The sequence below is a fragment of the Gouania willdenowi genome, chromosome 14 (assembly GCF_900634775.1).
Source record: "Gouania willdenowi chromosome 14, fGouWil2.1, whole genome shotgun sequence".
Taxonomy (NCBI): Eukaryota; Metazoa; Chordata; class Actinopteri; order Blenniiformes; family Gobiesocidae; genus Gouania; species Gouania willdenowi.
The window spans coordinates 866,685-892,179 of NC_041057.1; the positions used below are offsets into that span (position 1 = coordinate 866,685).

Here is a 25,495-nt window from a genome sequence, read left to right on the forward strand (position 1 = left end):
TTCAAATTTTTCATTGAGGAAATAGACTTCCTTATTTCCTCCTGTGACATACAGTAGGAAACTTCCTCAGGTTGTAGCTAAAGCACATCTACTGTATATTAGAGAAAAACTCTTCTATATCTTCTAATGCTGTGTTGGAAGCTACAGATAATGTGTACAATCTTTTGTAATATTGTTGAAAATTTTTATTTATGTCTTTATTCAAGATAAACTGTTTATCAGCATGATTTATAACAGGTATTGTATTAGCAACAGTTTTTTCTACACCTTCATAAAAACTAGTTCTTAATCTATAAAAAGCATATTCAGCTTTTTTTATTGTAAACCTCGTGTAATTGAAATTTGAGTTTACAGAGCTCTTAAATTGCTCATCAGAGAAATGTTCAGACAATTTTAGCTCTTTATTCTTTTTATCCTTTTCCAAGATCTTAGTTCTGCTCAGATCTATTTTCTCTTTTTAGTAACGTGTAATAAATGTACACTTATGTACGCTTCGCTGTGGGAGTTTATTAAGCTAATGCCATGACAGAAGACGTGGGGACACAAAAATAAAATGAGATTTTGTGTCAGACGCTGCGTTTCACCCGCTGTGATAAAGTCATTCAGACAAAATGAAAGTCTTTGTGACTCAGATTAGATTCATACCAACGAAGGTCATTTCATTGGGAACCAAGAGCAGAATAATTCACTAAATAAGGATTGATCTCTGCTCTTTTTACACACACACACACACACACACACACACACACACACACACACACACACACACACACACACACACACACACACACACACACACACACACACACACAGTAGGTACAGAGACGAGGCAGTAGTAGTGATAATAACACTAACACAAAGTGTGTTTTTGGAGTCATTTCTGTGTCTTTGTGTTGTCATTTTTTAACTTTTTCAGGTACAGTTATTTGTCACCTTGTGCAATTTTTAAATGAATGTGTGTATTTCTGTTCCCTTTTTCTTTTTTATATAATGTTGTTATATAAAATGTTATATAATGTTTTATGTCCTTTAGTGTATATATATTTCTGTAATTTTGAATGGTTTTTGAGTCAGTTTTTGCGTTTGGTGGCCGCACATAATTGTACAGTTTACAGTTAAACAGCTCCATGTTGATGTGGCTTCATGGTTTTTATGAACAGATCTATTCTGGGTTATACATGAACATTCAGCTCCATGGTGACCATCCATGTGCATAAATTCAGCATTTTTTATGGTTTTAAATGAACATTTTCTGAGGGCTAATGTGCAGCGGCTCAGAGGTCAAAGGTCAGACTCATTTTAAATTCCCTGTCATCAAACATTCAGCAGCTCTGAGATAAAGTCCCTCCCTGAGGTTTCCAGGAAAGTGATGAGGAAATATTCAGTGAGCTGCAGCTTTCTGCTCCAAACCCCATTTTTAGTCCTGATCAGTTCATTTATTTGAAATACAAACACATTTTATACATATTTATTCTTCATTTTTGTTGTTATTGTTTGTTTTTTCAGTCAAATCAACAAGACTTTGTTGCTTTTAAATGATTTAATTAATTTTATTATTTTATCAGAGGTGGATCGCCTTCATCAACACATCATCATCATCATCATCAACACGCTGCACATTTAATAATGCTGACAGTATGGTAAGCCCTTTGAACATTAATATCTACATCTGACTATGTGGAATTAACTTTATAGATATCAACAACATGATTGTGACTATTCAAGAATACAGTTACAGATATCTGATCAATGACCTCAGCCTCGTCACGCATCCTAAATCTGTATCTTTGACTGGTCAAAACTTCCCTCATGTTTGGTTAGCTTAGCACGTAGCCACCAGTCCCCACCAGGAGGAGAGAGGAGGAAACAACATGTTATCAGTGTTCTTAGCAGGAGAAATGGTGGCTACAGTCATTGATAACATATTTAGGAAATGCCATGAAATAGAGCCAATACATAATCAAGGACTTAAAAACCCTGTTGAATAATATTCATAAAAATACTGAGGTAGCAAACCACCGCCAGCTCCGCCTCCTCCCTGTCATAATTTCTGCCACAATTACAGATATCTGCATTATTAATTTGTCTACTCAAAACTCTCTTTAAGATATCTATAATTACATTTTGACAGATCAGATCTGAGCCCCTAAATCACAGAAAGGCTGAGGTGTACTGATTAATGTGTGTGTGTGTGTGTGTGTGTGTGTGTGTGTGTGTGTGTGTGTGTGTGTGCGTGCGTGCGTGCGTGCGTGCGTGCGTGTGTGTGTGTGTGTGTGTGTGTGTGTGTGTGTGTGTGTGCGTGCGTGCGTGCGTGCGTGCGTGTGTGTGTGTGCGTGTGTGCGGGAATGCTGGTCACGGCGCTGTCACACTGACTTATTGCTTCGCGACCTTTGGTGGCATTTAAAAAGGGCTCTGCAGACAGATGCTGTTCACACGGATGCTAATGCTAATGGATGATGTAGCATCGCCGACTCTTTTATAATAACCACAGTCGTTTCAACGAGTGGGAGTAAAAGTGTCACAACTTTAAATAAAGTTCAATTTCAACAGGATTTACTGCACAAATACAAAGCAAACTGTTCCATGACAGCAGATTATTCTAGAATATATCAAATATACTCACTAATAATAACGATCCAAACAAGTGATTAATTAGATTTCTGCCAACATTTAATCTTTTGTAGACTAAAATTAGATGAGATTAAATTTGATTAGATTAAATTAGATTAAATTAGATGAGATTAGATGAATTTAGATTAAATTTAGATGGAATCAGATGAGATGGAATATGGCGAAATTAAATTAGATGAGATAATATGATCTGAAATGAGATTAGATTAAATTAGAGAAAATTTGATGAAATTATATCAAAAGAGATGATTGGATTAAATGAAATACAATGAGATAAAATAATATTAGCTGAATGATAAAGAGATGAAATTTGATGAGATAAAAAAGATCAAATGAGATGATTAGATTCATTGAAATGATATGAGATGCTGCTGCAGTTGATGCTCTTCTCACACCCTTTGTTTCTTCTTTTTGTCACTCTTTATTTATAATCTATACAGTGAAATATTGATCCAGTGTTTATAAATGTAAAAGGTTTTGTTGAACTGTTTGACAACAGAAACAGTCGTTCGGTATTTATTATCTATTTATTTGCTGTATTCAGGTACTGGTACCGTTCATGTAGAAAACAAAACATTTTCTTTCTTTCTGTTCATTTAACTCAGTAGATGTTTGCTCTGTATCATTATTATCTTAGAAAGGAGTTTGATTTGCCTTTTCTGACCATTAATATTTCAGAAGATATATTTTGCCTGGATCTTTATGATCTGATGTAGTTTCCAGTATATTTACAGAATAATGGCTTCTGCTCGTGGATAATAGTCAATGTGGTCCCTCAGCTGTCTGCAGCAGGTCCTTGGGGACACATATATCTTTTATTGACCATGCATACTGTATCTCAGTGCGAGAATTCATTTTTCAACATAAACTGAAGCTTCCTGTTTGAGGATTAGAAATGGTTTTCCTCTTCTCGTTCTTTCCAGTCTTACTTTCAAATTTGTGTGGAAGCCAAGAAGCAGTTTCTGCACTTTTACATGAATATAAAGAAGCTGCTGTGACCCGCACCCTGCACACACACACACGCACGCGCACACACACACACACACACACACACACACGCACACACACACACACACACAGAGCGGAGCTTATTTAAGAAAAAGGATGTGTTATCGTAAAGCTTCCATTAAACCTGATCCAACATATTAATCTGGTCTGATCCACATTCCCTAAAACACTTGATGTTACAGTATATCAGCCACGATAGTGCTGATAATAATCTAATCTAATCTAATCTAATCTAATAATAGTGCTGCAATAAATCTGATCAGAATAAACTCAGGAAAAATTAAACATCAGTTCAAGTTGTTTGTATTTTTAGTCACAACGTTACAACCAGGGAGGAGTCATTTGAATATTAACAGGAAGACCTTTCTTCTCTTTCCTAAGTCCGTCCCACATGTTTGGTTAGCTTAGCACGAAACCACCAGTCAATCATGTTTGGTTAGCTTAGCATGTAGCCACCAGTCAATCATGTTTGGTTAGCTTAGCATGTAGCCCCCAGTCCCACATGTTTGGTTAGCTTAGCATGTAGCCACCAGTCAATCATGTTTGGTTAGCTTAGCATTTAGCCACCAGTCCACATGTTTGTTTAGCTTAGCATGTAGCCACCAGTCAATCATGTTTGGTTAGCTTAGCACGTAGCCACCAGTCCCATATGTTTGATTAGCTTAGCATGTAGCCACCAGTCAATCATGTTTGGTTAGCTTAGCATGTAGCCACCAGTCCCACATGTTTGGTTAGCTTAGCATGTAGCCACCAGTCAATCATGTTTGGTTAGCTTAGCACTTAGCCACCAGTCCCATATGTTTGATTAGCTTAGCATGTAGCCACCAGTCAATCATGTTTGGTTAGCTTAGCATATATTCACCACTCCAACATGTTTGGTTAGCTTAGCACATAGCCACCAGTCCCACATGTTTGGTTAGCTTAGCATGTAGCCACTAGTCCTATATGTTTGGTTAGCTTAGCACATAGCCACCAGTCAATCATGTTTGGCAAGCTTAGCACGTAGCCACTAGTACCACATGTTTGGTTAGCTTAGCATGTAGCCACCAGTACTACATGTTTGGTTAGCTTAGCATGTAGCCACCGGTACTACATGTTTGGTTAGCTTAGCATGTAGCCACCAGTCCCACATGTTTGGTTAGCTTAGCATGTAGCCACCAGTCAATCATGTTTGGTTAGCTTAGCACTTAGCCACCAGTCCCATATGTTTGATTAGCTTAGCATGTAGCCACCAGTCAATCATGTTTGGTTAGCTTAGCATGTATTCACCACTCCAACATGTTTGGTTAGCTTAGCACATAGCCACCAGTCCCACATGTTTGGTTAGCTTAGCATGTAGCCACTAGTCCTATATGTTTGGTTAGCTTAGCACATAGCCACCAGTCAATCATGTTTGGTAAGCTTAGCACGTAGCCACTAGTACCACATGTTTGGTTAGCTTAGCATGTAGCCACCAGTACTACATGTTTGGTTAGCTTAGCATGTAGCCACCAGTACTACATGTTTGGTTAGCTTAGCATGTAGCCACCAGTCCTACATGTTTGGTTAGCTTAGCATGTAGCCACCAGTACTACATGTTTGGTTAGCTTAGCATGTAGCCACCAGTACTACATGTTTGGTTAGCTTAGCATGTAGCCACCAGTCCCACATGTTTGGTTAGAAAAAAAAGTGTCCTTTTTTAACATGACTTTGTCCTGTTTTAACGTTGATTTCTACCTTCAGAATGATGTCATCACCTCCATACCAGCAGCTCTCCCTGCACTGTGACCTCCTAATGCTAGTTTTAATCAACCACAAATTACAAATGAAAACTAACAAGAATTTTGACAAAATACATTTATTTGTCAATATTTCATATCAACAACTGTCCATCATTTATCTGGGGACATGTCTCATGTTGTAGGTGTTTGTCACAGATGTCCCAGATCTCCCACTTAAAACACTGTGGCCCAAGGCAGTGCTACCTTTACCTCAGCTCTCCTTGTCTGCAACAGAAAGGACGTCATTAAAAAGATCATCATGTAAAAAACATTCAAACATCAAATGTTTTTTGATTGAATTAATGTCTACATACAAAAATAATCATAAGAACAGTTCAAATAAACATTAGATCAGACAAGGCATTTGTTTCATTTACTATGTATTTATGATGATATAACCTATGAGTGTAATTCAGCTACTACCAGTGTTTATAACACTGGTAGTAGCTGAATAAGAGTTTTAATTCATTTAAGTTAATGTAAGTGAGAGAGAGAGAGACACACACACAAAATGTTAGTTTTTTAGACGCATAAACTAACACTATAACACACACACACACACACAGCAATATAAACGTGAACAAAATGACATACCGTCTCAGACGGCGTCTGTCCTCTTGAAACTTTCTTTCTTTCTGAAAGCATGTCGACGACTCGGCGCATGTTGGGTGTGAAAGTTACTAATTAAAACGGCTCGTTAAGACCCGCCTTACGTTGCTTCTGATTGCGTAATGCCTTCCGTGGTTGGTTAGATTTAGGCACAAGGAGACATGGATTGGTCTGGGATTGGTTATCTCTGTCAGTCAATCAGAGTTACTCGAACTACGGCAAGCTGCGAGGACCAAAGTTCATTATCATGAAAAAAATAAATAGAGTATTGAATAGGAAAATATAAGCGTGAGAAATGTCATGTGTGGTGAGAATGCGTCAAACTGCATGACTGTCACTCTCAAAGCGTGAGGCTTGGCAGCTCTGATTTTTATATTTGGTTAGCTTAGCACTTTGCAACCACTCCCACATGTTTGATTAGCTCAGCACGTAGCCACCATTCTTACATATTTAATTAGCTTTGCATGTAGCCACCATGTTTGGGTTAGCTTAGCACATAGCGGCCAGTTCAACATGTTTGTTAGCTTAGCGTGTAGGGGCCAGTCCATCATGTTTGGTTAGCCACCAATCCCAAATGTTTGGTTATCTTAGCACGTAGCAACCACACCCACATGTTTTGTTAGCTTAGCACATAGCAACCACTCCCACATGTCTAATTAGCTTAGCACATAGCGACCAGTCCCACTTGTTTAATTAGCTGAGCAGGTAGCAACCACTCCCACATGTGTGGTTAGCTTAGCACGTAGCAACCACTCCCACATGTGTAATTAGCTTAGCATGTAGCCACCAGTCCTAAATAGCATCACATTATTTAATGAGCTGATTAGATTCACTATAATCTGATTTTTTTCCTCCTAATGAATGTTTTTCTCTGTGATTTTCTGTTCCTTCTCTTTGAAGCAGCAGCTGTTTGAACATTTCTTATTAAATTTAAATAGTTTCCTGATAAAACTGCGTTGCCTGAAGCGTTAAAGCATATTTCCTCTAAATGTTCATCTCGTAATGGTTTCATGTGTTAGCTCAGAGCGCTGAGGCAGCTTTTATCCACCACTCATTTACTCTGCGTCCCCTAACGCGCGGCGGCCTCGTGTGAAACCACTTTACATCTTATTGCCTTTTCCAGACCACATCAGCCTCTAAATTGCAAAGTGAGAAAGCCGTTAATGTTTGGGCGCTCCATCTTTAAAGTCAATCAGTCAGCGGCCAATCAGCCGCTTCGCCCTCAGCACATTAAAGCCTCTTTATAGGGCTCCAGATAAAAGGATAATCCAATTGTCTTCAACACATTTTATACGCTATGAATCACAGCCGTACGACTTCTCTCTGCTGGCTCGGTCCCTTTGAGCAAATATTTCATTCAAGGCATGACTGAAGCCTGCAGAGCACAGAGCAGGAAGGTTTAATTCCTTCATCCTCACCATCATCATCATCATCATCACCGTCATGCTCATCTAAAATTCATCTTTAGTTTATAACTGATTATTTCAGGCATAGAATGTTTAGAAATATAAAATAAAAAAATATTTACCAAAAGTGAATTTTACAATTATTATTAATATTATGTTTTATTATTATTATGTTATTATACATTCTATAATTGTGTATACATATATATATATATATATATATATATATATATATATATATATATATATATATATATATATATACAAATAACATATTTTAATTAATGTTGGGTTATGAATTTTTAAATCAATCAATTTATTATTCTTTTTTTTTACTTTGGATTAATCTCTTTAATACTCTAATACTATATTATTACTTTAACTCTTATTACTAATAGTGTTATTATAATTGTTATTATCATTGGGGCCTGTATTACAAAGCTGGATTTCCTCTTTTTGGGCTAACTTCCGGGATTCATCAAAAGTAAAATCTACGTTGTTCATGTCAGATTATTATTATTATTATTATTATTATTATTATTATTATTATTCAAACCTTTATCTTTCGTTTGACATTTTTATATTTCTCTATTTATTTATTTATTAAGTATTAATTATTCTAATTTGTATATATATATATATTAATATTGTCTTTAACCTTCACTGCAGTTCAAAATATTTCATTTATTATAACACTAGTTTTCCATGTAAAAGTGCCTTTTGAATGCAAATTTTTTTTAAATCTGTGATCTTTTGTCTTCCCCAGGCGGTCAGAGAAGGAACTTCATCCTGTGCAGTCACCAGAAGCGATGATAGAAATTTAAAACCGACGTAAACATGTTTAGAAATATAAAATTATTTCTACTTCTTTCAAAACCAAAAAAAATCTACATCGTTCAGGTCAGACAATTATTATTAATATAATTACTCCAACCTTTATCTTTTGTTTGACACATTTGTATGTATTTATTATTTATTAATTCAAGTATATGTAATTTATTAAATTGCTTTTATTTTCTGACAACATTTTTTTTTAATTGCCTTTAACTCTCTTTTTTAAGTTCAAAATGTTTTATTTCATGTAACACTAGAGGTTTCTATATAAAAGTGCCTTTTAAATGCAACATATTTGTTTTATTAGTAATGTGAATTGGGCTTTTATCTGTGATCTTTTGTCTCCCCCATGCGGTAAATGTAAGAACTGCATCCGGTGGCAGTCACCGGAAGCAATGATAGAAATATAAAACCACGATCATCACATCATTAGCAATAATTCAAATAATTTTAGTAGTGTAATATATAATACGTTGCTTCGATTAAGTAATAAATCAATATTACGTTTATCAAAAAAAAAGAAAGAAAAATATGAATTAGACGGAAATAGTCAGAAGTAATTTCGTCCAATCACCGGCTAATTTTAAATAGGGGCGGGACAAGTTATTAAATGAGCCAATCAGAAGTAATCTCTGTTTTTGTGACAGTAAAACAAAATAAAACAAGGTAAACAATATAAGTAGGAGCTATTTTAGTCAACTAAATTTTCATTTTAGTAGACTATAAGAGGTCATTTCGGTAAATGTAATTGTAATGAATGACGCCATTGTTGCATGATTTATCAAACTATATAACGCACTATAGACCTTTTTATGAACCTTCTGCAATAGTGATTTTCAGAATAAAAGTTTTTTAAACAATGTTTGTTGAAAGACGGATAAAATAACTGGAATTATTGGTCAATGTTCACGGGAACGTGTTGCAGGATTGCTGCTGTCACAGGTGTTTCATGTATGTTGAGTAAAAGTCAGATGTTATTATGACACAAAAGTTCAATGGACCGTTAAAAATATTAAACTAAACATATTTTTGCCGTAAATTATCTTTAAAGTTGCATTTAAATGACCCTCTGACCGACTTCAACTTTAACATGACGCAGGATTCCAGACGGACAGCTCCCAGAGCCAATAGAAGTGCGGCGTTGGGATCCCGAGCCCGCCTTTATTCAAAACTGTCCAATGGCTGCGCAGAGCGAGGACTTCCGCCCCCGTCACGGTGCGTGCTCCATTGTACGGACGGCTCTGTCCAAACCCTCGCTATTGCTTGTTTGATTCATCCTCACACTTTTGGATGTTTGGCATTTGTTGGTGTTTGTTCGGAGGCTCCTGGTGCGCAGAGTTCAGCGGCTTTGTCGGAGAAGCAGCGGCTGTTTGGAGAAGAAGTCACCGTGCTGTCTATGTTAGCACGGCGGCTAACCGAAGTTAGCCTCCAGCGGAACGGATCAGCGGGAGCGGCTCACACCGAGGCCGGCTTTACTTCACTCTGAGGCCGAGGCCGGCTTCACTTCACACCGGGGTCGGCACTAGCTCACACCGAGGCCGGATAAAGCTTCCGGAGCTTCGGCAGGATGAACGGCTTCAGTACGGAGGAGGACAGCCACGACGGGCCGCCCAACCCTCCGTTCTACGGCCAGAGCTGCTGCCTCATAGAGGACGGAGAACGGTGCGGCCGCCCGGCTGGAAACGCCTCCTTTAGCAAGAGGATCCAGAAGAGCATCTCTCAGAAGAAACTGAAGCTGGACATTGATAAAAGTGTAAGAAAACACGCACACACACACACACACACACATTGTTCCTGGAGGGCTGCAGTCCTGCATGCTGCACATCTCTTTCATTAACAATGTAGCTTTAGCTGCTTTAGCTCATCATCCTGCTGCTAATGTTCACAATAATGTTATGTAGGTTTGCGTCAGTGAGTGTCACATGTTCACTGTGTGTGTGTGTGTGTGTGTGTGTGTGTGTGTGTAGGTTCGCCATCTCTACATCTGTGACTTCCACAAAAACTTCATCCAGAGCGTTCGCAACAAGAGAAAGAGGAAGACCAGTGATGACGGAGGAGAGTCTCCTGACCACGACGTGGAAGTGCCTGAGGTAACACACACACACACACACACACACACACACACACACACACACACACACACACACACAGTCCATCCTTTTTCCTTTCTCATCCACTTTTCCTTAACCCTCGTGGATGATGTCACAGGGTTAAGGAAAGGTGTTAGGAGACTTCCTAAAGGAGTTAGAGAAAGACCATCAAGATTGTTTTGACAATCAGACGCACTTCCACTAGGTCAGTGGTTCCCAAGCTAGGGTACATGTACCCTTTTGGTACTTGAACACCTCTCAGGAGGTACACCAGGGCGCTACACTAACTTTTCCAGTGGTGGCACTGGTACGACTAACTTTCTCAGTTGGTCGCATCAGCACAGAATTTGGTCGCACACTTTTTTTTTAAGCCATGCATGCTGATGAATAGTTGACTTAATTGGCGTAGCATAGTTGACGTAAAGATTGACAATGACTAGAGATATATTTGCAAAATGTTTTAATGATTTAGTTGAAATATTAAGTTTTCCAGCAGTGGCTGAAGTAACAGGTCATTTCTTTGATATAATTTAAAAAGACGTAACAAAATTTGTTTAAATAACAGCAAAGCATAACAACAGGTTACATATATTCTGTTCTTTTTATTTTGTTGAAATACTGTACAGTAGTCCCTCGCTGTATCGCGGTTCACCTTTCGCGGCCTCGCTGTTTTGCAGATTTTTTTACAGTGCAATTTTGGATGCATTTTTTTACAGTGTATGAACGCGCATTGTGTTCTGCGTCCTGATTGGCTAATGCTGCGTTCACCCACTAGCGACACTTCCAACTGGGTGAGTTTCACTGCCTGCTGAAGTGAGGAGCTGTGGTCCTTGTTCTCCTCTCATAAACATAAACCACCAGTGAAATAAGCCGGTATGATTAGTGGCTAATGCTATGCTAGCTCAGTGCTACAGAGAGAACTTTTACCTGCTACTACCACCTCCTCGCTGATTCTCCTCCACGCCTAATCCTCCCGATTCCGGTCCCGGTTATAACGGTGTGTCCTACAGCTCCAGGTGGTCACACACAGCTTCTACTCCATGGTTGAATGGGTGAACAGATCTGTGTCCGTGTTGACGTGACGTCATCGTCAACAAAGACTGAATGCGTTCTGCATCAGTGTCTGATCGCTAGCAGTGTGACTCTGAAGTGTTGTATGTTTGAAAACAGGTTTATGTTTTAAAGACTTTGAGTGTTTAAACAAAAGAGAAATGTGGTTTTACAGCTGTAAAAATGTATAAAATAGTAAAAGATTGATGATTCTGATGAGATCCTCCTCTTTGGTGTGGATTCGTGTATGTGCTGCACGTGTACGCTCTCCGCTTGATGCCCCACATGCACTCCGTCATGATGCCTGGTCAGCTAAGCACGCTTTACCCCCATCCACCCACCACCACTCCCCCCGATCGCCCACCCGCCTGCCCCACATCCGCTCGTCGCGCCCCCTATGCGTTCTGTTGCTCTGCGTGCCCAGACGCCTGTCCCCAGTGTGTGTTTGTCCCAGTGTCCTTGAACGCAGCACGGACTGTGTCTCTCCCCAGTGTTGGTGACGCAGTAGCGTGTGTTTAGGGACATGGTAGCGTGTGTAGTGTCCATGTCGGACCCTGATTCACAGGAGGAAGACTCAACAGGATGAGGAAGTTTCCTCCTTTAGGATTTTCAAAATAATTCGCACTCTCACAGATGCAACCAGATGAAATTTTCACTCGCACTCACTGAAAAAATAGTTGCACATGCGACCAATTTGGTTGCAGTCTCGAGCACTGTACTCAGAAACATTTGTCAGTTTATTTTTACGTGCACACAGACTTTTTTCTCATCCATAAATAATAATTTGTGGCACAACTTTTTAAAATACACTGAAGGTGAAGTTCATATTCTAGAATGAGCAAAACATCAGAATTAAATGAATAAAAAGTCCTAAATTTAAGGTTAATGTTGGACGAGACACAGGAACTAATACTACGTATAACATGAGTTCAGGGGGAACATGGGGCGATAATGTTTGGGAATCACTTCCACTAGGTGCCGTAATAATCCAACGGCGGTGAAGGTTGGTGACGTCTGCGGCGGTGAAAAAACTACGCATTTCCTACTGATATAATCTCGTAAATCAAAGGAAAAGAGGCTACCGGGAACTAAAGTGAAACTAAAAGAACGTCACATTGAGAATCTGTGACTGTAGGAAAAGTGTTAGGTTATTTTTCATGATGTTAACGGCTGCCACTTGAATAAATAACAAATACAAACTGAGAATAGGCTGCACAAGAAGTTTACTTTACTGTGTTCGTTTTACAACATCTGCATAATATTCATTGTTGGGAAATGTGTTTTATGTCAGTTATAATCTGATATTATATCTTGCATATAATAATATATGGGTTTAGATTATTTAAAGTTGTTCAAGGTATATTATTGCATTGGTAATTTACATGATCTCTGTTACTTGTTGGTCATTGTGAGTTTCAGTGAACACTCTGATGTGCGGGTCCCTTTAAATGTTGTTGTCTCAATGAATTGTGGGTCATCATTATGTGGTCTCTTTTGGTTAAGGATGTATCAGTGTTTCCTAGGCTAAAGGAGGTTATAAAGGAAGTATTGAGCCTCCTTTCCTGAGCTTTTAGAGAATTGGAACACTCCTTATCATGGCCACCACTTAAACACTTCCAGGGTTAAGGAAAAGTGGATAGGAAAGGAGATAGGAGGAATAAAGTTTCACTGATATTATAAATATGTCTCAATGTAAATCTGTTTAAATCTGATTGTGTATCCTTCACACAACTCTAATCATTTAATCATTTTTTCCAACTGTTCCAAAAACAGATCATTTTAAACTTCTTAGTAAAATGCAACAACAAAGTGTATCTTTCCTTTGATGGTGTCATCACACGTTTAATAAACTGTGATCTAAGAAGCTAACTGTTGTTTTTGTTCCTTCAAAATAAAGCGCCTCTCCTCTGATTGCTGTTTCCAGGTGGATCTTTTCCAGCTGCAGGTGAACACGTTGAGACGCTACAAGCGACACTACAAGCTGCAAACACGGCCTGGACTCAACAAAGCTCAGCTAGCAGAGGTGAGAACACCAACGCTTCGCCTCCGGTTCAACACACACACACACACACATCCCTGTAACAAACTCAGAGAGTCGTTAGCTGATGCTACAGAAGTTTGTGAAGCTCAGTTTGATTTAAAAACAAACAGTTTGACTGCAAATAATCTGAACGGAGAAGATTTAATGTAGGGCTGGGCGATATGGCCTTTTATAAATACCGCGATATTTTTAGGCCATGTCACGATACACGATATATATCTCGATATTTTGCATTACCCTTGAATTAACACTTTGATGCACAAAATCACACCAGTATGATGATTCTATATGTCTACATTAAAACATTCTTGATCATACTGCATTAATATATGCCAATTTTAAACTTTCATGCAAAAAAGGGGATATCACAACTAAGTCAAAGTTGACATAACTGTATTTATTAAACAGTGAGTGGCTCAAACATAAAATTGTCAACACGTTCTGTGCAAAATTGTCACAGAGACATTTCAAAACAAGACATTAGTGCAGGATGCAACTCACATGGTATTTCAAAACACAAAATTAAAGTGCACTTTTTGTACATAATGCCACTACAATATTTTAAAACAAATAGTGCCCTTTTGTGCATGTTGTCATTAAGATGACATTTCAAAACAACACTAAATTTAAGTGCACCTTTTGTGCATAATGCCACTAAGATATTTAAAAAAAAAAAAAAAAGTCCGCGAGTTTAACGGTATGGTCATTTTCAACACCGCACAGACTACAAGCTGCGATATATCGAGTATATTCGATATATCGCCCAGCCCTAATTTAATGCAATAAAAAGCACATTTTGTCTTTAAATAAAGTAGATAATCATCATGAAATGACCTTAAAGTGATCTTAAAGGTCAGAATAGATCGATTAAATGACAGAAACACACTAACCGTACGATGCTAACGCTGTAAATTTAGCATTAATAACACATGAGGGAAGTTTAGAGAATAAAACCTTTGTTTTAAACTTCATTAACTGTTTAATTAGCGTGAGAAAAAACTTTCTAATGGAAGATGATGTTTAAAATGTATAAAGGTCTCGTTGTAGAGCACAGACTGAACTTTAGATGGTTTATATCTATCTGATATTAAATATCAGTCATTAATGATGGATGTTTAACCTTATTTTAACGTTTTCAACATTTAATTTGTTTTGATTTTTATGATAATGTGAAACTTTGGCGACTTTGTGTCAATTAGGATGTGAATCACCACCACTGACAATATATTAATGATCATTTTATTTCATTTAAAATGTTATTTTATTTTACTTGGTTCTCCCTCAGTGACTCACTTCCTGAGCGCGCCGCCTCGTTAGCGTCCTCGTTAGCGGTGATATACACACTGTGTCGTTGGCTAATTGTTCTACAGGTGTGTCGCTCGCTCACAGACGTCGTTTGTTCCCGTGCTCGCGCTCCTTCCTCCTAACGAGCTCCCACGTCGTTAATAACGGGCGTCGGCCTCACGGCGGCCGCAGCTGCAGAAGGAGACGTTTGTTTCCTGTGTCCGTTCAAACATTCCTTTATTCCTCAGAGAGGGAACGATTCAGGAGAACCTTCAGTATCTGCTGCATGGGTTTAACTAGTGCTGTGCTGTATGGAGAAAATTAATATCAGTTTATATCATCATAACCATATATATCCCCATTCAGTATTTTACCTTAAAATTCCATGAAATGAATGGAAAATGTTAATATACAGTATATATGAATAGTTTCTATAAATTGGTAACATTAACTTAAGTTTTTCACGACCAATTTGTGCCGTTGTTACGTCCTAAAATGCCTGATTTTGCAGCAGCTTTTTCCAATTTTTCATATTAATACAGAAAAGCGCAGATTCACAACAATTTAATTTTGTGTTTTATATCGCATTGCATTGTTTGACACACATTGTTAAACGCAGCGGGCAAACAGATGTCACTTCCTGTTTCAGTTTGTTTTTGTTAAAGTGTTAAATTAATAGTTTTTTTTAACTAATATCTGATTTTTACATCTAAAAAGAACAAATCGTGTCCCATAAATAAGCGTGTCTGCAGCATCTGTGTGACATGGTTCAGCGGCGCTGTGTGAAAGAAGGCGTGGCCTCTATATCTTCCCTGTGTGTGAGTGAGCATGTCCTAACCTCCCTGTGTAGGAATGGGCGTGGCCTAACCTCCATGTGTGAGTGGGCCTGACCTAACATCCTGTTTGAGTGGGCGTGACCTCTCGAGCCTCCCTGTGTGAAGGAGGGCGTGGCCTTTAACCTCCCTGTGTGTGAGTGAGCGTGACCTAACGTCCCTGTGTGCGAGTGGGCGTGGCCTCTCTAACATCCTGTGTGGTAGTGAGCGTGGCCTAACCTCCCTGTGTGGTAGTGGGCGTGGCCTAACTTCCCTGTGTGCGAGTGGGCATGGCCTCTCTAACATCCTGTGTGGTAGTGAGCGTGGCCTAACCTCCCTGTGAGCATGGGTGTGGCCTAACGTCCTGGTGTATCTCTGCAGACGGTGAGTCGTCACTTCAGAAACATTCCAGTGAACGAGAAGGAGACTCTGACCTACTTCATCTACATGGTGAAGAGCAGCAAGAGTCGTCTGGACCAGAAAGGAGACGCTGGTAAACCTCTGGACTAAAGGACGCTAATGCTAACAGACCGCCATTATCTTCATCATCAGCGTCAGGACCAGACTCTTCTGTCCTGGAGACGTTAAACCTCATCATGTGACCCCTCGTCCCAACTCCTCACACTACTTCAAAATAAAAGACTGCTTCCCCTCGGGACCCTGAACTCATTACGATGCGTTCAAGGAGGACAGCGAGTGATGAAGATAATGAGTCAGCAAAAGATGGACGTTCGTCACAGCCGTGCTTTTTAAAATGAAGACACGTTAATGCTTTTTAGTCCCAGCCTTGTGTGCATGCAGTCTGAGGGAAACATCCCTTAAAAAAAGCTTTTTATTTCAGTTTTTCTTCTACACATCTGGTTTTTTCTCCGTGAGTTTCAGGTAAAAGGTTTTAACTCACCTTCTCATCCTTAGTTTCCTTCATAGGTTGGTTGGTTGTAGATCAAAGGTCGTCTCTACTAACTCATCATAGCTCATTAACATGCGCTGTATTAGAAAGGAAATATTTAAGTATGGCTGCTTACCGCTCCCAATGATATGATATTAATAAATGTATTGTACAGGCTGAACATCTGCTGTTTGTCTTTTTATCAGAGAAATACCAATATGAACCAGTACTAACCAGTGTAAACCAGTACTAGTATATAGTAGATCAGTGCTGTCTACTATATACTGTAGTATATACCGTCTACTGTATACTGTAGTATATACTGTATACTGTAGTATATACCGTCTACTGTAGTATATACTGTATACTGTAGTATATACCGTCTACTGTAGTATATGCTGTATACTGTAGTATATACCGTATACTGTAGTATATACCGTATACTGTAGTATATACCGTATACTGTAGTATATGCCGTATACTGTAGTATATGCCGTATACTGTAGTATATACCTTCTACTGTAGTATATGCCGTATACTGTAGTATATACCTTCTACTGTAGTATATGCCGTATACTGTAGTATATGCCGTCTACTGTAGTATATGCCGTCTACTGTAGTATATGCCGTATACTGTAGTATATGCCGTATACTGTAGTATATACCGTCTACTGTAGTATATACTGTAGTATATACCGTATGCTGTAGTATATACTGTATACTGTAGTATATACCGCATACTGTAGTATATACCGTATACTGTAGTATATACCGTATACTGTAGTATATACCGCATACTGTAGTATATGCTGTATACTGTAGTATATACTGTAGTATATACTGTATACTGTAGTATATACCGTATACTGTAGTATATACCGTATACTGTATACTGTAGTATATACCGTCTACTGTATACTGTAGTATATACCGTCTACTGTATACTGTAGTATATACCGTATACTGTAGTATATACTGTATACTGTAGTATATACTGTATACTGTAGTATATACGTCTACTGTATACTGTAGTATTTACTGTCTACTATATATATATATAAAATCCCTAACCCAGGTTCACACAGTGTGTGTGTGTAGTAAATATCATCCTAACGTACTATTAATACTAAGTGTGACGTCGAAATGAGTATGTAATGCAGGGTTTTTCAACCTTGGGGTTGGGACCCCATGTGTGGTCGCCTGGAATTAAAATGGGTCCCCTGAAATGTCTAGTTATTGGTTTTTAAAAAAAAAGAAGGTAAAAACGGATTGAAATTATATTTATTTGTATTTTGAGTTTTTTTTTAAATACATATCACACATCAAATAACTGTTTATTACACTTTAATAAACATGGTCAAAAACTAATTCTTGACGAAAAAAATGTCTCTGGGGTCACTGGATATTTATGATATAAAACTAATGAGGTCACGACCCCAAAAATGTTGAACCAATGATGTAGTGCATTCATATTAGATAGTATGAATGTATACTGTATGGGGACATTTTTTAAGTATGCACACTAGTCATACTCAACCATCCCATGATGCATCGGGAGCTGAATGTAAAATGGTCCTGGGACCAGATGTTGTAGATCGCTCATCTTTTCTAATTACATTCATTCAATGAAACTCCACAATATTTGGAGGATTACAATTGTATATTTTTATTATTTTATTATTTTTATAGTTTCCCAAAATTAAATAAAAATTAGTGACAAAATCAATTAAATTTAAATTAAAAAATCGTGCTAGTCTGTCACTGAGGGGGCGGGGCTTCATTAAAGAGCTGTCTCATCAGCGTGATGACGTATGATCAGAAAAACGCTTTGATTGGTCAGAACAGCTGCAGGTTGAAACAGTTTAAACCAGCAGGGGGCAGCATAGGACCTTTATATGAAGTCTGTAAGAAAACAGGATCATTTAAGTTCTTTGTGTGAATAAAATCCAAATGATTATAATAATTAATTTGCAAATATTATTTTCACTCCCACAAAGAGGAATAAAAGAAAAAATATAAATAAATTATTAAGCTTGATTTCACTGAGTGACTTCAAGGAAAATCTATTAACAAAAACTCATTCATATTTAAAAATCCCGGGTTTTGTTTTTTCTTTTTCTTTTAAAATAAAACATTTAAAATTAAGAACATATTTTATAAATAACAATTCAGCTCAAACTGGATGTTTAATACCTTTAATGTACTTTCAAACACTCTTATTTTGAAGACTTACAGCCATTGTAAAAAGAAAAGTAACGCAATAAAACTAAAAGTGTCCGAACATGATAAACATTTCAAAAACACAAATAAACAAATCAATAAATAAACAAACACGAACAGAAAACGAAAACATCTCAAAGTAACACCTTTATTTCCCACCGTCCTCTAACGTCTCATCTGATGCACATTGTTTCAATAATAAACTTTGTTTTTATGTTGTTGAGCGACTTCAGGGACTCCCACCGTTCCTCTGCACAGTGACGTCATTGCTTTGAGGTAGATTTTTTTTAAAGTGTTTAATTAATTATTAATTATTTATTAATTAGTTTCCACACTAATAGACAGTCTGAGGGCTTCATAGAAACAAACGAAAAGTGTTTCCCCGGAAAAATCCGCCCGTTTCCTGCACGTTTTATTTTTCAAATCTGACACAAACGCCATTTAAATAATAAAAGATCGTAAGAAAAAAACTACATTTTATATTGTAAACCAAACTGGGATTGTTGCAATCTTTTATGTATTTTATTAAAAATCGATTTTTAGTCAAAAAAAGAAAAGAAAAAAGTGACCGCGGGTCAAACGCACGTGGTGAGACCCGTTTTGTCAAATTGAAACGTTATAAAGTAAATGTCAAAAATATTAAGATAAAAAAAATAATTAGAAGGATTTCCCCATACATGTCCCCCAGATTTATTTATTTATTTTTAAATAAAGTAACTTTAGGATTAATAATGTTAGACTTTTATGGAAAAGAAGGTTTGCAGGGACGGACCGCATGTTGGAAATAAAAATGATAATAAAGCAAAGCGTTGGTTTTAACTGATTCAAATGTCGCTTTAAAATGTATTATTATTTGTGCGGTAGTAAACACTTTAAATTATCATTATTATGTAAAGTTAATTAATTTTGGTTCTGTTCAGATTTTGAAGCTTTGTTTTTTCCAGTGAAACCGTTCTGTGGATTTTCAGTGTAAAAGTCAGAATATATTTTATATTACACATATTTTAATACAATTATTAATTATGACCGCAAGAGAATTACATAGAGTGAAAAAGAAGAGACTGAGATTCCTGTGATTATTAGGGCCCTATTGTAATTAAAGTGTGTGTGTGTGTGTGTGTATGGAGGCTTTGACCTTTGAACTTTTCTCACTTCGTTAAATCGTTTTTTTTTTTTTTTTTTTGTGGAGCGAAAGGAAACGGGCTTTTTCTTTTTCTGGGGAAACAGATGTTGAACATCTGGCTGCAAACATGGAAACAACAAACCGCTGCTTTCTCCTCTTTGTGCACGCGCTGTGCACGGGCACGGCCACGCACTGTTTCAGTCAGTACATGTGTCTGTGCTTGCGTGAATGCGCGTCCACGTGGAGGTGTGCGCGTGTCCGTGTCCAGCGGGGTGTGGGGGGTCACGGGTTCAGCTCCAGAGCCCAGACCTGTTGAGGCCACCCGGTCCGGCCCTTCACCTTCTTCTCCCCCAGAGAGTCCTGGAGCCCCTCGGCCTGGGGAGACACACGAGCCACATGTTGGACACCAGGAACTAAAATCAGGAACCAATCAACGCTCATTTAAACCAAATCACCCAAAAATCCAACCAACTTTGGCACATTAATATTATTATTATTATTATTACTTAATTAACGTTTATTCTTTCTTTCGTCTTTGTTAAACGTTTTGTTCTTTTATTTGTGATTTTTTTTTTTTTTTTTTATGGCTGTAACGAAAGCAATTTCCCCCTGGGATTAATAAAGGAATTCTAATTATTACTATTTTTATAGGATTTTTTTTTAGCTCTCCAGGTGATTTTTTTTAACACTATAAATAATATTTGATGATTATTATAAAAAAAATTTTAAAGTATAAAAACTAACTCACAATAATTAAAATTACACCTTTTTCTTTTGAAAACGTGTTTTTTTTATTTAAATGTATTTAACGGTAAAAAAAAAAAAAAAAGTTCTTATTTTGTTATTAAAAAAATAAAGAATAATACAGAAATGCTAAATCAAACACTTAAACTTTGGTTGACTTTAAATATTTGGAGCTATAATGAGTTTCTTTAAAAGCTTTGTGAAAGTAACGTGTAGAGTAAATACGATCAAATGTGTTTAAAATCCTCTAAAAACACACCTTGTACATGTTTCCTATGTACAGTGTTAGTAAAGCTGACGATCTTTACATCAGTTTGCAGTTTAAACATAGAGAGTTGAACTGGTTGAACTGGTATTAATATCTTATCATGTACATTTCCACACAAGCGTTGAGAAAAACCTCCTAAAAATCAGATTTTTCTCCTCATATATTTAAATTGTTTGTGTGTAAATGTGTTAAACAATTTATCCCATGGGATTTAAATCTCAAACATAAAAAATATCTTTCTGAAATGTGTATATATATATATTCGTTATTAAACATTATTTTTGTTGCACTTCAAGATTTAAATTATGAAAACTTGTTCCATGGCCCAGAATATGAAATTAATTAATGAAAAAAAAAATAAAAATAGAAGACATTACAGTTCGATTTATAAATTAAAATGTATGATTAGACCTAATAATGTGAACATGGCACGAAAAGATTTAGAAAATACACAAAAATAACGTTCGTTCTTTTAAAGAGAAAATCATTTTATACTTTTAACCAAAAATAACTTTTAGTCTGTTACTATATACTTTGAATTAAACTCGTGGTTTGTTTTCTGGAGTTACAAACTATTTAAATATTATCAGATATAAAGTTAATGCTCTGACTTTTTATTAAAAATTGACTTTTAAAGATCGTTTTGACTCTTGGATAAAAACTGTAGCACTTCTGTTCCTGAGATGCAATTTTTCATTTTTGATTAAAAAGTCGCTCAAATATTTTTTTCCCTGCAGCATCTGGAAACATTTCATTTTTCTTCCTGAAATATTTTAAATGTTAAAATCAGTTAGATTTGTTTCTTTGGTGACGTTATTGTAAAGTTTTGTTGTTTTTTAAAAGCCGAGCATTAGAATCGCTGATGTTTTAAACTCACTGATGACGAATTCATGCTTTTTTTTTTAAAATTCACTGATGAGTTTATTCTTTTTTAAAAACTCACCAACTCTCTCTTCCTTTTTAAATCCCGGTTGTCAAACTTCTTGATCTCGGCCTTGAACCCCTCCGTGTCTCCGGTGTCCTTGTCCAACACGTCCATCAGGTAGGAGATGTAGCTCGTGGCCAGGCGCAGGGTTTTGATCTTGGACAGCTTAGTGTCCGCGGGCACGTTGGGGATGCACTCCCGCAGCTCCGCGAACGCCGTGTTGATGCTCTCCGTCCTCCGGCGCTCCTTCTTCGGCCCGGACGTCCTGCGCTTCCCCGCCGCGGCCTGGAGACCCTGCAGACCCTCCAGCCGCGCGTCGTGCGCCGCTCCGGGCGTCCCCAGCTCCGCGCCCGGGTAGGGAGGCTGGAGGTGGAAGTCTTGCGGGCCGTCGCCGTGATTGAGCACCCAGCTCTGGAAGTAGGGCGCGTCCTGGTGACAGCGCTGCACGAAGGGAAAGGGCTCGTGCATGAGGTGGTGGTGATGCTGGTAACCTCCGATCAGGTTCATGCTGAGACGGGGGAGGGACGGCTTTGTGCTCCTGAATCTACCGACAGAACCGACGCTGCAGCGGCCGCGGGTCGGACATGTTCCTGTGCGCGCGCGTCCTCACGCAGGGAAAAGCTCCTAAATCCGTGCGCCCTGGTGCTCGTTGTTGTGCTTTTTCTTGGAGAGCTGAGAAATTTGAGCGTATGAAGGTGTGAGGCCCCGGGTTTATAGCCACTGGACGTCAGCGCGCACGGGCAGCAGCCAATGGAGGAACGCGCAAGGGATGGGAGGAGAGTTTGGAGAGGTTTGGAATAATAACATGCACTAATGAGCCATACTCAACCAACGCACGGCAAACGGAGCGAACCTGTACGCGCGCGGGGCGGCTCACCCGCATGTGTGACCGCACTGTTCCTTTGCTTTTAATTTGGGCTTCAAAGCCTTTTGTTGGAGAGATTTTACGCACGGAAATTACGCACCATGTTCGGCTGCAATGGTTTATTTTTGGGGTTAGTTTCACGCGTCGTGAGAAATATTATAGTTCAAATAAGAGGCAGTCATTACAATAAAACTATATAATTTGAATCTATTTTCGATAAAACTGCAGAAAACCTGTGAAGGTTAATGTTGACACTTCATAACTACATTTTTTTTTTTTTTTTACAGTGAAACAATTTTGTTTTCTTTTATCATAAAAGCTGAAAATGCATACATTTAAAGACATTTTGTTGTAAATATGGACCAGTTTGATCTCAAGTGGGCCACAGATTTTGGGTGTGAGAAGAAAAGAACAATTTTTACATTATTGTGTCTCTAGTTTTCAATATTATTATCTGTAGGGTCTTCACCTAAAAAAATTTTTATTTCGTAACCATATTTTGTGTATAATTGTGTGGAATTATTTGTGAGAAATTGCAAGGTTTAGATTTTGTTCTATAATTTGCGATTAAAAAAAAAAACCCCAAAAAAAACAAAAACAAAATGACTGCATTCATGTGATATAAGCGTGGGAAAACTTCCATTCCATGAAACTCAATTGAATTTGTGAATGTGAGATATCTACAACTGGATTATTTGGTCATTTACACAATAATTCATGTTTTTTTTCTATAAATTCTACTGTCTTTACGCACAGTCTTTCGTGCGTAATTGTCGTTTAATGCGTAAAATAAGTGAAAGTTCGTCTCTGATTAAATCCCGTGATATCGTGTAAATATGAATCATTTATCATGTAAAGTGTTCTAAGGAGTGCTCTGGGATGAGGTATTTGGTGTGTGTTTTTTTCTCTCTCCGTGTATAAAAGTGTCCTATAGGAGCTGAGATTCCTCACGCACTAAACACATCATCTTATCGCCATCGCCTAAAAACATTATCCCATTACATTACATGACCTTGACGCTATTTAGAAAGCATTTACAGCGGCGTCTTATCTAAATACAGCCATAAATCAGCCGCTGTCGGCCTCAGCGTTTGTCCATAAAAGCTCTGCTTGGCCTGTTCACTGTTTACAGCTGCGGCATATTTCACCATCCGGCCGCCGTACAATAAATAACCATCCGTCTCACGTCCCAGGACACAGTTTCACACGCACAGCCGCGAGCCGTGCGCGCACTTCAAACTTTAAAATAAACTTTAAGTCTGTTAGTAAATGTGAACATTTATTCTTATTTTACACGAATATTAAGATATATTTAGACACGAGATTAAATAAATAACATTACATCCTTTATAAAAAATAAATGTCATTAGGTTAAATAAAGTCATAGTTTAGAGATAAATATATTTTCTTGTAAATATAAGGCAGGGGTGTCGAACTCAAACAGGAGCAGTTTGATTTCAAGTGGGCCACAGGTTTCTGCACCTCTACGTATAAATAAAATACAAAATATGTAAGAAACCGATAATATCCAAACATTAGTGGCAGATATCAACATGGCCTTCACTTTATGTTTTCTAGATTTTGTGACCAATTTATATTTAATTAAGAAAAATGTAACTAAGGCTGCATCAACGAATCGATAAAATAGACTAAAATAAAATAAATTTCGTCACACAAGTATTCGTGTGAGCATGCCGTGTTTGTGTGTGTGTGCACCACAAGTGTTTGTGTGTGTGTGCAACACAAGTTTTCGTGTGAGCATGCAGTGTTTGTGTGTGCGTGCACCACGAGTGTTTGTATATGTCTGCACACCACAAGTGTTTGTGTGTGTGAGTGCACCAAACGTATTTGTGTGTACACGCAGTGTTCATGTGCACACCACAAGTGTTTGTGTATGTGTGCGCAGAGTGTTTGTGTGTGTGCGTATACTACAAGTGTTTGTGTATGTGCGCGCGCAGTGTTTGTGTGTGCGCATGTGTGTGTGCACGCAGTGTTCATTTGTGTGTGCTTACAGAGTGTTTCTGTGTGTGCGCACCACAAGTGTTTGTGTGTTCGCCCACCCCCCGAATGTTTGTGTGTGTACCTGCAGTGTTCGTGTGTGCTGCAGTGTTTGTGTGTGTGTGCACCAAGAGTGTTTGCATGTGACTTGTGTGCGTGAGCGCTTGTGCGTGAGAGACACTTTTATTTCCGTTTAATCAGCTTAAGCATTGTTTAAATGTGCTTTATAGATAAACTGTTTTGTTTTGTTTTTTAAAAAAAAAATCTGATTAATGAAAATGTTACTAAGGCTACAACAACGAATTGATCAAATCAACTAAAAGCATTGGCAACAAATTTAATTATTGATTTGTTGTGTTGTGGGATTTATGAGTTTTTATGTGTATGCGGGCACCGCGAGTGTTTGTGTGTGCATACAGTCACTGCAGAGTGTTTGTATGTGTGTGCGCACCACAAGTGTTTGTGTGTGCGCGCAGTGTGTTTGTGTGCTGTGTTCGTGAGTGTGCGTACTACAGACACTTCAGAGTATTTGTGTGTGTGTGTGCACCACGAGTATTTGTATGTGTGCACCACGAGTATTTGTATGTGTGCACCACGAGTGTTCGTGTGTGTGCGCACAGAGTGTTTGTGCGCAATGTTCTTGTGTGTGCGTGCGGTGTTTGTGTGTGTGCGTGCACCACAAGTATTTGTGTGTGACTTGAGTGCGCAAGTGTTTTTTCTATAATCAGCTTAAGCAGGTTTTAAATGTGCTTCATCGATAAACTGTTTTTTTTTTTTTTTAATCTGATTAATAGAATAATCGATTATTTTATTGACAGATTAATGGATTATGAAAATAATTGTTAGTTGCAGCTCTAAATGTTATGTAATAATTTGTGGAAAATTAAAAGATTGTGTAAGAATTTTGAGTTTACATTAAAACTGACGGCAATCATGTG

At 37.9% G+C, this 25,495-nt stretch overlaps 2 protein-coding genes across 2 annotated transcripts; one reads left to right on the forward strand and one right to left on the reverse strand.

Annotated features, from left to right (window-relative positions):
* Positions 1 to 9,433: 9,433 nt before the first annotated feature.
* On the forward strand, positions 9,434 to 16,595 carry sap30l (sap30-like). Its single transcript, XM_028466813.1, has 4 exons — positions 9,434 to 10,001; positions 10,216 to 10,338; positions 13,313 to 13,411; positions 15,907 to 16,595. The coding sequence occupies exons 1-4, from the start codon at positions 9,816 to 9,818 to the stop codon at positions 16,033 to 16,035; spliced, it is 537 nt and encodes a 178-aa protein (XP_028322614.1). The 5' UTR covers positions 9,434 to 9,815; the 3' UTR covers positions 16,036 to 16,595.
* A 3,182-nt stretch (positions 16,596 to 19,777) lies between these two features.
* LOC114475779 (heart- and neural crest derivatives-expressed protein 1-like) lies at positions 19,778 to 22,360 on the reverse strand. The gene is made up of 2 exons (XM_028466876.1): positions 21,713 to 22,360; positions 19,778 to 20,132 (listed from the first exon to the last, which is right to left on the reverse strand). The coding sequence occupies exons 1-2, from the start codon at positions 22,199 to 22,201 to the stop codon at positions 20,040 to 20,042; spliced, it is 582 nt and encodes a 193-aa protein (XP_028322677.1). The 5' UTR covers positions 22,202 to 22,360; the 3' UTR covers positions 19,778 to 20,039.
* Positions 22,361 to 25,495: the final 3,135 nt, after the last annotated feature.

What these genes read in the sequence shown, in the direction of transcription:
- LOC114475779 (XM_028466876.1), bottom strand. Translation starts at nt 22,201, where the DNA reads ATGAACCTGATCGGAGGTTACCAGCATCACCACCACCTCATGCACGAG. An exon ending in TAAAAAGGAAGAGAGAGTTG is followed by an intron (nt 20,133 to 21,712) that starts GTGAGTTTTTAA and finishes GTGTCTCCCCAG; the next exon opens with GCCGAGGGGCTCCAGGACTC.
- sap30l (XM_028466813.1), top strand. Translation starts at nt 9,816, where the DNA reads ATGAACGGCTTCAGTACGGAGGAGGACAGCCACGACGGGCCGCCCAAC. An exon ending in AGCTGGACATTGATAAAAGT is followed by an intron (nt 10,002 to 10,215) that starts GTAAGAAAACAC and finishes GTGTGTGTGTAG; the next exon opens with GTTCGCCATCTCTACATCTG. An exon ending in ACGACGTGGAAGTGCCTGAG is followed by an intron (nt 10,339 to 13,312) that starts GTAACACACACA and finishes TGCTGTTTCCAG; the next exon opens with GTGGATCTTTTCCAGCTGCA.